This window comes from Diorhabda carinulata, chromosome 2, assembly GCF_026250575.1.
Source record: "Diorhabda carinulata isolate Delta chromosome 2, icDioCari1.1, whole genome shotgun sequence".
Taxonomy (NCBI): Eukaryota; Metazoa; Arthropoda; class Insecta; order Coleoptera; family Chrysomelidae; genus Diorhabda; species Diorhabda carinulata.
Window position 1 is genome coordinate 1,665,090 of NC_079461.1, and position 17,677 is coordinate 1,682,766.

At 32.0% G+C, this 17,677-nt stretch overlaps 1 protein-coding gene across 2 annotated transcripts in view; it reads left to right on the plus strand.

Annotated features, from left to right (window-relative positions):
- LOC130903441 (netrin receptor UNC5C) overlaps positions 1-17,677 on the plus strand; it is a 296,118-nt gene that overhangs the window by 262,419 nt on the left and 16,022 nt on the right. For both annotated transcript variants that reach the window (XM_057815536.1, XM_057815538.1), the window contains one exon: positions 15,801-15,947. In XM_057815536.1, coding sequence (XP_057671519.1) covers positions 15,801-15,947 — 147 coding nt within the window. The remainder of the gene's footprint in view (positions 1-15,800; positions 15,948-17,677) is intronic.

A 17,677-nucleotide genomic window follows, 5' to 3' on the forward strand; every position in this document is an offset into this window, starting at 1 on the left:
TAGTTTATGAATTATTTAGAACTACCTTTTGTCTACGTTTTGTGGTTGCGTAGACATCGCCAATTCGTATTGCAGTGTTGCCAATTTTGTAATAAAATCCACGGAATCGTAATAAAAATCATTGGGATGAAACGTCAAAAGTTTTATTCAAGGTAACAAAAAAATGACGAAAACCAAAAGCTATTTAACGTAAACAATGTTATTTTTCAGAAATTAGTTTTATTTCGACGAATGTTTAACTGTAAATATTGAGGCCAGTGACTTTTTTCGCTGTTTGAAGTAACTTTTCTAAAAATTGAATCAAGAAGTCTCAGAATACTCTTTATATCATATTAGTTTATGAATTATTTAGAACTACCTTTTGTCTACGTTTTGTGGTTGCGTAGACATCGCCAATTAGTGTTGCAGTGTTGCCAATTTGGTAATAAAATCCACGGAATCGTAATAAAAATCATTGGGATGAAACGTCAAAAGTTTTATTCAAGATAACAAAAAAATGACGAAAACCAAAAACTATTTAAAGTAAACAATGTTATTTTTCAGAATTTAGTTTTATTTCGACGAGTGTTTAACTGTAAATATCGATGCCAGTGACTTTTTTCGCTGTTTGAAGTAACTTTTCTAAAAATTAAATCAAGAAGTCCCAGAATACTCTTTATATCATATTAGTTTATAAATTATTTAGAACTACCTTTTGTCTACGTTTTGTGGTTGCGTAGACATCGCCAATTAGTGTTGCAGTGTTGCCAATTTGGTAATAAAATCCACGGAATCGTAATAAAAATCATTGGGATGAAACGTCAAAAGTTTTATTCAAGATAACAAAAAAATGACGAAAACCAAAAACTATTTAAAGTAAACAATGTTATTTTTCAGAATTTAGTTTTATTTCGACGAGTGTTTAACTGTAAATATCGATGCCAGTGACTTTTTTCGCTGTTTGAAGTAACTTTTCTAAAAATTAAATCAAGAAGTCCCAGAATACTCTTTATATCATATTAGTTTATAAATTATTTAGAACTACCTTTTGTCTACGTTTTGTGGTTGCGTAGACATCGCCAATTCGTATTGCAGTGTTGCCAATTTTGTAATAAAATCCACGGAATCGTAATAAAAATCATTGGGATGAAACGTCAAAAGTTTTATTCAAGATAACAAAAAAATGACGAAAACCAAAAACTATTTAACGTAAACAATGTTATTTTTCAGAATTTAGTTTTATTTCGACGAGTGTTTAACTGTAAATATCGATGCCAGTGACTTTTTTCGCTGTTTGAAGTAACTTTTCTAAAAATTAAATCAAGAAGTCCCAGAATACTCTTTATATCATATTAGTTTATAAATTATTTAGAACTACCTTTTGTCTACGTTTTGTGGTTGCGTAGACATCGCCAATTCGTATTGCAGTGTTGCCAATTTTGTAATAAAATCCACGGAATCGTAATAAAAATCATTGGGATGAAACGTCAAAAGTTTTATTCAAGATAACAAAAAAATGACGAAAACCAAAAACTATTTAAAGTAAACAATGTTATTTTTCAGAATTTAGTTTTATTTCGACGAGTGTTTAACTGTAAATATCGATGCCAGTGACTTTTTTCGCTGTTTGAAGTAACTTTTCTAAAAATTAAATCAAGAAGTCCCAGAATACTCTTTATATCATATTAGTTTATAAATTATTTAGAACTACCTTTTGTCTACGTTTTGTGGTTGCGTAGACATCGCCAATTAGTGTTGCAGTGTTGCCAATTTGGTAATAAAATCCACGGAATCGTAATAAAAATCATTGGGATGAAACGTCAAAAGTTTTATTCAAGATAACAAAAAAATGACGAAAACCAAAAACTATTTAAAGTAAACAATGTTATTTTTCAGAATTTAGTTTTATTTCGACGAGTGTTTAACTGTAAATATCGATGCCAGTGACTTTTTTCGCTGTTTGAAGTAACTTTTCTAAAAATTAAATCAAGAAGTCCCAGAATACTCTTTATATCATATTAGTTTATAAATTATTTAGAACTACCTTTTGTCTACGTTTTGTGGTTGCGTAGACATCGCCAATTCGTATTGCAGTGTTGCCAATTTTGTAATAAAATCCACGGAATCGTAATAAAAATCATTGGGATGAAACGTCAAAAGTTTTATTCAAGATAACAAAAAAATGACGAAAACCAAAAACTATTTAACGTAAACAATGTTATTTTTCAGAATTTAGTTTTATTTCGACGAGTGTTTAACTGTAAATATCGATGCCAGTGACTTTTTTCGCTGTTTGAAGTAACTTTTCTAAAAATTAAATCAAGAAGTCCCAGAATACTCTTTATATCATATTAGTTTATAAATTATTTAGAACTACCTTTTGTCTACGTTTTGTGGTTGCGTAGACATCGCCAATTCGTATTGCAGTGTTGCCAATTTTGTAATAAAATCCACGGAATCGTAATAAAAATCATTGGGATGAAACGTCAAAAGTTTTATTCAAGATAACAAAAAAATGACGAAAACCAAAAACTATTTAAAGTAAACAATGTTATTTTTCAGAATTTAGTTTTATTTCGACGAGTGTTTAACTGTAAATATCGATGCCAGTGACTTTTTTCGCTGTTTGAAGTAACTTTTCTAAAAATTAAATCAAGAAGTCCCAGAATACTCTTTATATCATATTAGTTTATAAATTATTTAGAACTACCTTTTGTCTACGTTTTGTGGTTGCGTAGACATCGCCAATTCGTATTGCAGTGTTGCCAATTTTGTAATAAAATCCACGGAATCGTAATAAAAATCATTGGGATGAAACGTCAAAAGTTTTATTCAAGATAACAAAAAAATGACGAAAACCAAAAACTATTTAACGTAAACAATGTTATTTTTCAGAATTTAGTTTTATTTCGACGAGTGTTTAACTGTAAATATCGATGCCAGTGACTTTTTTCGCTGTTTGAAGTAACTTTTCTAAAAATTAAATCAAGAAGTCCCAGAATACTCTTTATATCATATTAGTTTATGAATTATTTAGAACTACCTTTTGTCTACGTTTTGTGGTTGCGTAGACATCGCCAATTAGTGTTGCAGTGTTGCCAATTTGGTAATAAAATCCACGGAATCGTAATAAAAATCATTGGGATGAAACGTCAAAAGTTTTATTCAAGATAACAAAAAAATGACGAAAACCAAAAACTATTTAAAGTAAACAATGTTATTTTTCAGAATTTAGTTTTATTTCGACGAGTGTTTAACTGTAAATATCGATGCCAGTGACTTTTTTCGCTGTTTGAAGTAACTTTTCTAAAAATTAAATCAAGAAGTCCCAGAATACTCTTTATATCATATTAGTTTATAAATTATTTAGAACTACCTTTTGTCTACGTTTTGTGGTTGCGTAGACATCGCCAATTAGTGTTGCAGTGTTGCCAATTTGGTAATAAAATCCACGGAATCGTAATAAAAATCATTGGGATGAAACGTCAAAAGTTTTATTCAAGATAACAAAAAAATGACGAAAACCAAAAACTATTTAAAGTAAACAATGTTATTTTTCAGAATTTAGTTTTATTTCGACGAGTGTTTAACTGTAAATATCGATGCCAGTGACTTTTTTCGCTGTTTGAAGTAACTTTTCTAAAAATTGAATCAAGAAGTCTCAGAATACTCTTTATATCATATTAGTTTATGAATTATTTAGAACTACCTTTTGTCTACGTTTTGTGGTTGCGTAGACATCGCCAATTCGTATTGCAGTGTTGCCAATTTTGTAATAAAATCCACGGAATCGTAATAAAAATCATTGGGATGAAACGTCAAAAGTTTTATTCAAGGTAACAAAAAAATGACGAAAACCAAAAACTATTTAAAGTAAACAATGTTATTTTTCAGAATTTAGTTTTATTTCGACGAGTGTTTAACTGTAAATATCGATGCCAGTGACTTTTTTCGCTGTTTGAAGTAACTTTTCTAAAAATTAAATCAAGAAGTCCCAGAATACTCTTTATATCATATTAGTTTATAAATTATTTAGAACTACCTTTTGTCTACGTTTTGTGGTTGCGTAGACATCGCCAATTAGTGTTGCAGTGTTGCCAATTTGGTAATAAAATCCACGGAATCGTAATAAAAATCATTGGGATGAAACGTAAAAAGTTTTATTCAAGATAACAAAAAAATGACGAAAACCAAAAACTATTTGACGTAAACAATGTTATTTTTTAGAAATTAGTTTTATTTCGACGAATGTTTAACTGTAAATATTGAGGCCAGTGACTTTTTTCGCTGTTTGAAGTAACTTTTCTAAAAATTGAATCAAGAAGTCTCAGAATACTCTTTATATCATATTAGTTTATGAATTATTTAGAACTACCTTTTGTCTACGTTTTGTGGTTGCGTAGACATCGCCAATTAGTGTTGCAGTGTTGCCAATTTGGTAATAAAATCCACGGAATCGTAATAAAAATCATTGGGATGAAACGTCAAAAGTTTTATTCAAGATAACAAAAAAATGACGAAAACCAAAAACTATTTAAAGTAAACAATGTTATTTTTCAGAATTTAGTTTTATTTCGACGAGTGTTTAACTGTAAATATCGATGCCAGTGACTTTTTACGCTGTTTGAAGTAATTTTTCTAAAAATTAAATCAAGAAGTTCCAGAATACTCTTTATATCATATTAGTTTATGAATTATTTAGAACTACCTTTTGTCTACGTTTTGTGGTTGCGTAGACTTCGCCAATTCGTATTGCAGTGTTGCCAATTTTGTAATAAAATCCACGGAATCGTAATAAAAATCATTGGGATGAAACGTAAAAAGTTTTATTCAAGATAACAAAAAAATTACGGAAACCAAAAGCTATTTAACGTAAACAATGTTATTTTTTAGAAATTAGTTTTATTTCGACGAATGTTTAACTGTAAATATCGATGCCAGTGACTTTTTTCGCTGTTTGAAGTAACTTTTCTAAAAATTAAATCAAGAAGTCCCAGAATACTCTTTATATCATATTAGTTTATAAATTATTTAGAACTACCTTTTGTCTACGTTTTGTGGTTGCGTAGACATCGCCAATTCGTGTTGCAGTGTTGCCAATTTAGTAATAAAATCTACGGAATCGTAATAAAAATCATTGGGATGAAACGTCAAAAGTTTTATCCAAGATAACAAAAAAATGACGAAAACCAAAAACTATTTGACGTAAACAATGTTATTTTTCAGAAATTAGTTTTATTTCGACGAATGTTTAACTGTAAATATTGAGGCCAGTGACTTTTTTCGCTGTTTGAAGTAACTTTTCTAAAAATTGAATCAAGAAGTCTCAGAATACTCTTTATATCATATTAGTTTATGAATTATTTAGAACTACCTTTTGTCTACGTTTTGTGGTTGCGTAGACATCGCTAATTAGTGTTGCAGTGTTGCTAATTTGGTAATAAAATCCACGGAATCGAAATAAAAATCATTGGGATGAAACATCAAAAGTTTTGTCCAAGATAACAAAAAAATGACGAAAACCAAAAGCTATTTAACGTAAACAATGTTATTTTTCAGAAATTAGTTTTATTTCGACGAGTGTTTAACTGTAAATATCGATGCCAGTGACTTTTTTCGCTGTTTGAAGTAACTTTTCTAAAAATTAAATCAAGAAGTCCCAGAATACTCTTTATATCATATTAGTTTATAAATTATTTAGAACTACCTTTTGTCTACGTTTTGTGGTTGCGTAGACATCGCCAATTCGTGTTGCAGTGTTGCCAATTTTGTAATAAAATCCACGGAATCGTAATAAAAATCATTGGGATGAAACGTAAAAAGTTTTATTCAAGATAACAAAAAAATTACGGAAACCAAAAGCTATTTAACGTAAACAATGTTATGAATGAATGTTTAACTGTAAATATCGATGCCAGTGACTTTTTTCGCTGCTTGAAGTAACTTTTCGAAAATAACAGATACTTGTTAACTACAATTTCATAGGGCGATAATTCTTTCTGTCTAATAAAACTCATATTAGTGAAACTATCGGATAGCTCGGGTCCTAAAAACGACATAATTTTTTAACTGAATTTTATTATGGCATAAATCACATTTTAAAAAAAAAATCTTTACATATGAAAAGTTCTTTGAAACCGTACGCTTTTATTTTTAACTCAACGCGTACGTTGTAAAGTCATACCTTGATAGTAAATTCAAATAGTTATTTACGTACCAAAGACTATCTATTAAAGAAAATTGATTGTCGAGGCTCAACCGAGGCAACGAAGAAATTAAACTTACAGAATAATACAGGATAATACAAAATCATATATCTACTCAATTCCCGTTCCAAATAGCTCCATCTCCTTTATTTATTATTTTTATTAAAAGTAAAGTGTGTGAATGCGTTTATTTACTATTTTTACTAAAAATAATATAACAATTTTTGAAAGCTAACAGTTTATACAGTATTTAAACATCTCGTTTTGATTTTAATAGGCGTACGCCAGCCCGAAATCAAATTTTAACTTTTTTTACAACATGCCAACTCGTGATCGTAGTTGTCATGAAGATTAGACAACTCAAGGCAGAAGATTATGGATTTAAATTATGAAATGAAACCTAACCTAATTCACATCCGTTGATTTAGCATAAAATCTACTGGGAATGTCATTTCTAACTTGTCACAAAAACCCATGCCACGTTATCTGTTTGAAGAATGAAAAACTACGAATTCGACAGATGGTGGTGGTAATTTAAACTAATACTTACTCCAAATTACCATTAAAAACCCCCAATATTTCTCACCCATACAAGACAGTCACAATCGAATCAAATACTGTGTTTTACTTCAGTGTCTGAAGACGATAACTTGGTTATCGAAACGTTCCTAAAAATTCCAACTGTATTGGCAGTACAGATTATTAATTTTCAATAATCTATACTCCAATTAATGGTTTTATTTTCTATTGAAGACAGAAAATAAAAATACGAGTTTCCATCTAAATAGGGAATATCTAAACCACATCAATTGAATTCCTATAGAGGAAACGACATAAAAGCGCTGTTGGTTATACGTACATTTTTTGGGCAGTCCATGTGACATTTACACAAAGAGGGGTGCAATGATACATAGTCAAAGATCCGGTATTCACTTCCATTTTTTTTTTATTCTACTTTCAATGCACCGAAAAAAAAAAAAATAAAAGGGCAGGTGAATCGAAGGGAACGGGGTAGTAGAAACGATGAAAGGGCGGTTCGCGAGACTGCCGTTGAAACTCTGAATTTATCGCGGTATTTAAAAATGTTTTCGTACAAAAGCGGTTTTCGGGGGAAATTTTTTGTCCGTTTAAAAAACGAGGGAGGAGGCTACTGGATGTATCGGGTAAAAATTCAGATTTTAAACATCTTATATAACGTTCAAAGGATATAGTTACTTACAAGAATATTTTCATTGTAATAATAATGAGTTTCCATTGTTAAGTTTGGCAACGTTGCGTTGAAAGGGTAACAGGTGTAGAAAAGTGTAACCTCATCGGTGAATTTCCCATACAAAGAGTAATCGTACCCATTGAAGTATCCACAATCGTCGGCACGACGTCGTCGAGTAGAATACATACCATTGTTGTTAAAAGTTACATTAGAGATGGAATGATGGAAGGAGGAACGCGCAAGAGGTTGATGAACACTTTTCGTGATCTCGGAGAATCTCTCGGATAATAGTCACGCCAATTTTCAACGTACCATTTAAGCGCCGTCGTGTGTTTAGTTTTTATTTTCTTGTCGAAAAGTACACGACAAAAAAAATTCCTAATTAACTGCTTTCGCATATATGAAGATTCACGTAGTTCGAAATCTCGAAAAATATATAAAAAAATTAACACGTTAACTGCCTTATTCGTGGGACCTCTAAATAAATCCAAATAATCTACGGTAATAGTTGAAAAAACATAATTCAAACCATACCAATCTATTATACCGCACGATAGACGCGTCGTCCATCTTAATTAGAACACGAATACAATGCAGTGTTGCCAATTCTTTCGAAAATTAATTAGTTTTACGGAAATTACATCTCTGATAGATCTGTGTCTGTATGTTTGTTAATATTTTTTCCTTTACGGTAACTATATCCATGAGAATTTCGTTACGGATTGAAATTCATCTAAATGCTCGTTACGTGGTTGTCATTTAACCAGAGAACGGGGTAAGGAATTGCGGCACCTATACGGAATACGTAATATGATGTGGGGGTATCGAAAAAGGGGTTGCTAAAGGATTATCTGACCCTATGCCAAACAAGGTGGCGCTAACATTATAATACAGAACTATATTGAGGAATTGAAACGAGCAGATTTAGTAGACCAAGGATAATACAAAAGAAATTAGTTGATTTATGAACTAATTCGCAATTTGTGAATTGGAGGAGATCTCTGAATATGATAAACAAGTTTTTGGAGAATTTTAACTGGCAATTTGGCAACGGAACGCTGGAACGAACCACCATCTTGTGATAATACAAACGACGAAATAAGGGAGATAAGTGACATCCAGAATGTAGTGAGATGGTCGAGAAATCGGCGAAGGGAATGGAGAAACCACTTAGACAGAATGTTGGCAAAGATTGCAAGGGAAGAATACATCACGACCACCAGGACAACCACCTACAAGATGCTATGGAAGCTGGTGTTCATCATTCCAGCTGCAGCAGTCCTAACGTACGATGAAGAAGAAGAATTTAGCAATGGTTTACATATTGTGCTAAATGCATCCCAAAGTTTTTTAATGGAAAAGCTAGAATTTATCAAAACAACTTAGAAATGATGACTTTTTGCTCTTTTTTAGACTTTGCATTAAAGGCAATAATTCTAGGACTACTTGAGGAAGTAGAAACGTAGCTGGGAACGTGTTAATGAATCAAATATAAATTTGATGATAGTTTTTTCTATTTTTCGAACAATCTTCAATATATTTGTTCTGGTCATTAGTTTCCATCATTCCACATATTCTTCTAAGCTCTCTGCTTTATTATCTAGAGATTTATTTCATTTTTTTTATCATAAAATACATTTATACAGTACATTAAGTTATGTGGAATGAAAACTACCATCATTCAACTTCCCAATTCTACTTTACTCGAAATTAATGATATATTTAGTGAAATTATATGGAATGGAAAGTATTTTAAGCGACCCTGTATAATATTTACTCCCCCAATACCTGCATATGGTGGAAAACGTGCGAGGTTTCGCTAAATATGCAGATTCGATAGTGTTTACCAACGTCGGTCAGCTCCCTTCTGGTGTATATCGAAAATTTGAACTGGAATTTTTGTCCGAAATATAAATATGAATACGAAAATTATAATAGATAAGAACGCCATTTTGTTAAGTTAATTTACATGGAAAATAATCAGTATATCCTGGTGTTAACTTCCTGCAGAAATTCATTGTCAGTTCATCAATTTGCATCAAGAAAAAATGCACCTTCGAAATGAATTTACTTGAAGAAACCACGAAGAAGGGTTACCGTTCAAATTGACGGCCATTTTGCATGTCAAAGAGTTTCAAATTCTTCTTCAATTGCAGTTTTGAGGTCATTGTGAAGTAAGGAATCACAGGATGTCAATGTACATAACCTCTCAACGAATCCTCGTCGTGGATAAAGCTTCAAGAACACCCTGTGACGGTTTGATTGCGAAATTCTGATGTTTTACGTCAAAAACAGTTAAATATAATGATTTTGGTACTGTTCAACCCGAAATTTAATAGATTTTCGTCAAATATCTTTGTAGCTGATTAATTTCATTTTTAATTTGTTACACCTTATAAATTATCGATTATTTTTATGTTAAATCATTAAGGTTCGTTTGATCAAAGTAAATAGAAAATTATAATAAAAAATTGAGGTGAATTATTTTAAAACAATTATTATTTGATGTTGGAAAATATATTCCGTTCAAAAGACATTCCAACTCAATTTTCCCACATTTAAGACGTGGTATGTAACGACGACTTTTCCACAATTAATAGTCCATAAATTATCTCAGCATATTTTTATTTTTAGCCATAATTTATTAGCTTGGAATAAGTCGCTGAAATTCTCAAAGGAAAAATAAAAAAGAAGAATTTCACACGTTGTACACTAATTTCAACGGAATTGCTTTACTGCTATTAAATAAACATTATCACGGATTTTATTATGACGACAAATTTTACCACAACAACGGTCTCTTTGATATTTAGAAATAAGTTTTTGAAGCAATAATAAAAAATATTTTGTTTGATTCAATGTCCACAATATTTATTTATTTTTAGTACTACACAGAAACGAAATAATTTTTCGTTGCTAGTGGATATTTTCTTTTATATTTGTATTCTTATAGTCCGGTCAATATAGACTTTTAAAATAACAAAAATTCCCGGAAAGCCAAATATTGATGGAGAGGTGGAGTTTTTTGAATTTTTCTCGAAAACGGTGAATTTTATCAAAAAAAACTTCAAATCAAAGTTGTAGATTTTAAAATTCTCTACAAAAATGATCCACATAATTTTTTTCTAATGATTACCATTCCTGAGATATCGCGATTCTAAGAATCACATTATACAATATTGATTTCTTTCTACTTCCCAACTTTATCACTTGTCATGTCGTCTATCATTTGTTTTAAGGCCTAGCGGTCTTGTAAATTAAATTGAGGTTATGTTTATATTTACATAAACGGTGTTGTTACAGCTGAATAGAAACCTGTATATCCAGTACCTGTGAATTTACTGGTCGGTAAATAAGATCAATTTAAAAAGATAATTGATATACGTATATTATATCCAGAAAAGCATCCAGATCGATCGCAAAATTAAGAGTGTTGGTGATTTCTTTTGGATGTCGAGATGTGCATCAAAAATTGGGTTGTTTGGTGTATTTTATTTATTTTTGGTGACCTAACAACTCTGTATACTAAACATATGTGGGTGTTTTTTTTGGTTTTGGTGACTATTTTGGGTTTACGATAGTTATTTTGAAGTTTGTACTGATGTCTTATCCCATCTCTATACATACGCTATTTACGCCAAACTCCAAACTATTAAATTTTCTTAATAACAGGATGTTACAAGTACAAAACTTGAGATTTAAAAGCAATATATCATCGAACAGTTCCTTTCCTTGTAACGTGTAATTCCCGTAAGTTAACGTAACGTCGCAAAATAAAGTTGATACTGTCACAAACTGCTAACTGTGAGCGATTCCGTTCGAACTGAAGTTTAAATTAGTTGGTTATAAACTACGTTCGCACAATAATAATTTACATTATCAAATTCGGTACCTAACTTTGGAAATTTAACTCGAACCGTGAACGGTGTATACATCTCCGATGAGGATAAATTTGTTTTAACACAACGGACTCTAAATTACTTTGTCGCACGTCAAAAAATAATGCAGACAGAAAAATCTTCTAATCTGATAAATAACAAGTTAAATTCATATTAAAAAAAGGAATAGAACTTTCAACAATGTAATTAAAACGACTAAACAGTAAATGTCAGTGTCAATGTCAATGTCAATGTCAATGTCAATGTCAAAAAAAAATAGTTACAAAGAGGTTTCCGTGTTTGTGTTTGAACATGTTCGAGGTGGGTGCCTCAAATATTCCATAAGAAAGCGGAAAGGGCCGTAAAAAAATTGGTTTTAAGTCAAAAATATGGCATTTAGAGGCTGTTTATTTCAGTAAACAATGAAGATAAATTTGTTATCTATAAATAAATTTCATTTCAAAGTATATTTGGGCATCAGTTTTAAAGATAACTCAATCCCAAAACTTGATTAGCAATTTTCGAGTCAAAATTGATAGTTTTTGATAAATCAAAAATCAGTTTATTTGCCAGTGACTTTTAACAAATAGTCTCAAACGTCTTAAATTCGTTATAACGACATCTATCGGACGATAGCAAAATCTTGGGATTACTCTGCAGTCTGCAACTTTTCGTGACGACTTTGCTTTGAACAATCTAAAAAAAGATGTGAACTTTTGTGTCTCATATAAATCTGGAAACGCGTGGAAAAGTGTTAAGACAAAATGGATCCTCAATCGATATTCATTGGTGGCACGAAGTTCGAGGAAAACTGGCTAATTTTGAAATTAAGCCGACGATATATTCGAAAGTCAATTTTCTTAACTAGAGATTACGTTTGATTACCACGAAATTAGTATTTGATTTAGGAAAATATTTGAATCGATATTAAATTGTTGTAACCGAATGAAAATCGATTTTATTCGAAAGCCAATTCCCACAAAAGATCTCCTCGACCGCTAGCGACTTCTAACAACCGCACAATCTCAATCTGAGCCCATAAATTTCAACGGGAATCACTTAAACAGCTGTTCAATAACTCTTACTTCAATAATAAGCCGCCAAACGGGAACTACCAGCGAGTGTAGATCAATCCTACTGCTTTCAATTGATTTCATTGTCTAAGTGTGAAATACAGAAAAGAAAAAGGAAAATTTATTAGCTTTATACCGAAGATCTATAAGAGGTAGTAAACTAGTGAAGGTTTACTCTAAATTTTATATAAGCAAAAATTTTGGAAACACCCTGTATACACTTGAATGATAAAACTAAATAACAGATCGACTCTAGGGTACATGTGACGGGTATGTTTTATAATTTCTCCGAATTATTGCCATAAAATGACAGCTATTAAAAGACATAAATCCCTCAATTAAAACTTCTAAAAAGCTCTTCGGTTTTTGATTAGAACTTATGGCACTTGGGCTACAAGCTAATAACAACCAATTAGCCTTAATGAATACAGGATAATCCAAAAATAATGACCGCGTACAACCGATAAATTCAGTCGTCGCCCAAATTTAATCAGCCAATAACCGATAATTGGTACAATCTAAAAACATTCTCATTTAATTAATGAAAAGTATTTAACCGAATAGTTCTACTAATTTCGAATTATTTCGGGAAAATATAGGGTTGTAAGGGATACTGAATACATAAACAATGAAATCACGATCATGTGACGCATCCCTGTCACCGATTGACGTGCAGAATTCAATTAAGCGCCAAAAGAAAATATTTCCCTCATAAGTATGTCACCAAAAAGCGATCTATAGTTGTCAGGGTAGATAGATCCCGGTTCCCTTCGGAAATATAGAAATTCACCCTTGTTCCCGTATTTGAGGGAATGCTGGATGCATTTTCCCTACGACAGGCATTTCCTGTTGGGAATTCCCTTCGGTCTAAGCTACTCCGCTAATTGCTACTTCATTGATGGGCTATATATCCATCCCGCCCTTCTTCTTCTAAAAGACGATTCAGTTGCCATGTGTTTGAATCTGAGTTTACGATTATCTCTATTAATAAAACTTTCAGACTAATATTTAAATAACTTTTCATCGGTTTCTCTAAGTTTCTTTAATTGTTTTCGTAAACATCGCAAAAACTAAATATACTACCACCGAATTGGGTCTAAAAACTTCACAGTCTATTATTTTCGCACTTTAATCAATTTCAAATGAATGTAAGCAATAAAAATGAGGTTAATCTTCAAAAATTATCATTTTCTACATTCCATTCGCTTTCCGTTCCATCTAACACCAATTTGAGGCGCTTCCTTTCCTAATTATTCACTTTGCAAACGTAAGGCTCAAGATTTATCTGATGCTTTAATCGAAACAAACTCAAAAATCCAACGGATTTCGAAGGTACGATCATCTTCTACCAATTTCATTTCGTTAGCTTTCATCAGTAGATAACTCGACTTGAATGAATCAAAACCCTTAGGTAAAATGTGAAGTACCTTGGAGAGGTACAACAGATCAAGAAAAACGTTATCATCCCATTCCATTCCAATAGAATCAAGACCTTTAGATCTTCAACCAGAATGTCCAACGCTTCCTTAGCTGATAGTTTACCTGCAATTCGCTGGTGAAGATAATCGCTGACGTTTCAGGGTTCTTCCTGGTAGCTTCAACGCTTCCCACCGCATCATATAACTCCTACACGATTCTTCCACGTCGGCCAATCTTCTGCACCTTTCAATTCTTCGATACCTTCCACGAAAACTATTTTGGACCTGGGCGTTTGAATCAATGCACTTCTAGGATCACCCCTGGGTTACTTAGATCTCAGAACTCAACTGAGTTAGTTAGTTAATCCAATTTCATGTTCTAATCTAAATGAAGTAAAATAGAAGTGAAGATGACAGCAATGAATGCGGAAACACCGCAGGTAGCAGCTACAAAAATAACTGTAGAATCTGGATTCTTCGACATAAACTCTTTACACAATGTAAGAACGTTGGTTGTGAAAGCAAAACTAAATTTCAGGAATATGATCTAACAAAGAAAAAAGAGCACCAAGGACGATGCACGTAATGGACGCCACTAAAAATCGCTCACTAACATCAAACAAGTTCACTAAATAATTAGTAAATTAGTGAAGTTGATGGAAATAGCTGGGACACTAAATACATGAAAAGAACGTGTTTTAATCGATCAAAAACAAACGAAGAATTGATTATTGATTATTCTGAGCAGTGTTTGAAGCTAATCAATTGTAAACTTGAGACTAAAAGTTGACTGGCAAAGTTATGACATTAGTATTTTGGGAAGCGCTTGGTATAATATTAATACGAAACAAAACAAAGGTAAAGAACTTGGAATTGGTTCTGAATCTACCGTATTCTTCAGATCTATACCCCAATAACTTTTTCCTGTTAACATACCTCAAAAAGATTTCGATTTCATTAACCAGATGACAAATCCTTACGAAATATTGTGAGAAAATGCAAGCTCTGCATCATCTTTTATTTCATTGTTTCAAATGGAGCGTCAATCGATAAAAATCGATAGGGGTAAGGTCGGGCGATCTCGGGGGCCAAGGATTTGGACCACCCCTACAAATCCACGAGTTTGAGAAGGCGTTGCTTAGTATAATAATACTTCTTTGGAAAGCCCTGTCTCTCTTGACTCGTAGGTTTGCGAGTTTTGATGCCCAGTCTGTGTAAATTGGGATCGTGGTACTCCAAAAGTGAAAAAGAAAAAAGATATGATAATAAGCGTGCTAGAGTGAAACACTAATGGTTTAAGCATTCCACAGAGAGTAAAAGAGAGAAATTATGGTTGAGCGAGAATGAAAAAAAAAAATCTACCTGCTCAGTAACATCCCAAAATATATTGTTTTCACTTTTTCATTGATAAATTTCGCAAAATTTTAAAACATTAAGTAGAATTTCGTTGTAATGGTCCGACTAAGTAAAAAAAAATTACAACTCCGGTTGGGATGAAGATATCGAAACAAATTACAAACCGTTAGAAAGCCTACACTCTAGAGATATTTTTAAAAAATCAGAAGCTTCCTGTCACCTTTACTTTTTTTTTAAACGCAACGCAAAGCTGAAGTTTTTTTTTAAGTTTTCTTTGGAGTTCGGCGGTCCACAAGTAAGTTTCTAGCAATAATTCGCGACAAATATTAATTTTTATTGGCCATGCCATTCACCAAGATTCCAATAAAGAAAAAAATTTAGGCCTAGCTGTAAAAATGAAAAAGTTACAGAAGGTCAGAGGTACGAAAGTGACAAAATTTCTAAAAAAACAAAAATAAATTCTAAAAAAAGTTTTCTTAAGACCTGGATTTTTTTTATTGCTATGTTCAACGATCTGCCGAACACCCTGTATATTTATAATAAAGAATTTCGTTTTCTCTATATTAAATCCGTTGTCGCTGCTACACCAATCGGATTGGAATGAATTTAACAAGAAAAATTGAAAATTTAGTAACTTCTTCGATATATTTCTTTTGATTATAATGATTGTTTTGTTCTAGCTAATATCCAGAACACGCAAAACGATATTCTGCTCTACATCGGACTCACAGTTGCCATTTTCCTGGTTTGTTTTCTATCGTTTTTCGTTATCAAAATATATAGAAAAAAAGGACAACATCAAAGTCTGTACAACATGGCATCTAACGGTGAGTTTTAACATTTTTTATTCTCGTGAAATAATAAACGAAATGTCGATGAAATTATCCTGAAAATAATTGAATATTTCTGAGAATAAAACATACATACATAATTTTTTTGAAGATTAAAATTTCCCCCTCGTAATTCTAACAACCATTATCGAAATTTATGTCCCAGATAGGGAATTAAATCATTTATACCTTGGCCGGAACATATGCTACATGTAAAGTACATTTTTGAGACCACATGGGAGTTTTTACTTTGACCCATAAGCACACATGTTGATTTAGAAGAGTTTGTGAAATAAAATAAAAAAATATCAAGATACAGAAGAGCCGTTCGGATGATTTCTAATTAATGAAATAATTTATAAAAATACAAATACAAAGTTTTCAATAAAACGCGATTTTTGAAATGCGCGCCATGCTTTGACAGTTATAATGATTCACATGATTATGAAGTGACAGACGAAAGTTGACAGTTGGTAGTAGAGCAACGTGTAATTATAACAAGTTCAATTACCACGATTCGGGAATTACGTCTAATTCATCAAATGTTGAAAGAATAAACAAAAAATTGGAAAGTTCTGATTTAAAACACACGATAAGTACATAGAGATAATTCAGAACAAAATATAACGACAGTTCGCGAGAATGTGTCAGAAAAGTCATAGTACACAAGAATTGGACATTCCAATAGGCAATTTTCAGCGAATTATCACTACAAAAACCAAATGACTTAGTAACTTCTACCAGTAAACCATGACCAATTGAAAGGATTCATTAACTGGATCCTTGAACAACCTGCTCCATTTTGACTTCGATGGCTTCGTCGCATTTGGGGCTTAGAAAATCCACGAATTATTTATTAGACATTGGATCACTGTTTGGTGTGTATTATGGTAGAAAAAGGTAATTCAGTAACGGTGAATGGCTAAAGTTTTGATATGATATAACACAGTTTCTTGTGTCTCATTTGGTAGCGATTAATTTTGATATGGTTTCATACCGCCCGTAGATCTTGCACGAGTTTGCTCGTGGTGGTGTAATTTCCCGATTTGGTGACCAGAATTGGCCTCCACGCACATGTGATTTAATGCCATTGGATTTCTGGATAGGGTACGCAAATACCAGCAAAACCGTGGTGGTTATTTCGTCGTTTGGCAACGACAATCACTAAATGAATTTTAATCACTTCATAGAAGATAATTTAAACAACCGGAACCAAATATTGACAGAAAACTTGATGAAAATGAACAAAAAGAAAACGGAACTTATGGAAATGAAGAATGTTGAGGAAAAAATTGAAATCTGGGTTGGGAATGAACTTGTAAAACAAGTTAGTAGTTTCGAATACCTAGGAATTACGTAAGAAGGAAGAGGAAGACAGGATTTAGAATTGTACAATGAAAAGCGGAAGGAGAGATCGCATTAAACAAAGGATTCATAAGCAAACAAGAATTTTCCAAATGTGTACTAAATGTACTAAGAAATTAACTCAGATATGGCTGTGAATCTTGGGTATTTACAAAGAAACTCGCATATATAAAATGATTCAAAAGTTGAACCCATATAAGAATTCATAGAAAAGAGGCAACTAGGATGGTGGGTCACCCAAAAATTACGGATAACACAGAAACATCGACAAAAAAACAATAGTTCAATTCGATATACGAATTATGAATTTTGAGGTACTTAAATACCTAAACTCTTTTTCAAACTGATTATTTTTTATAAAT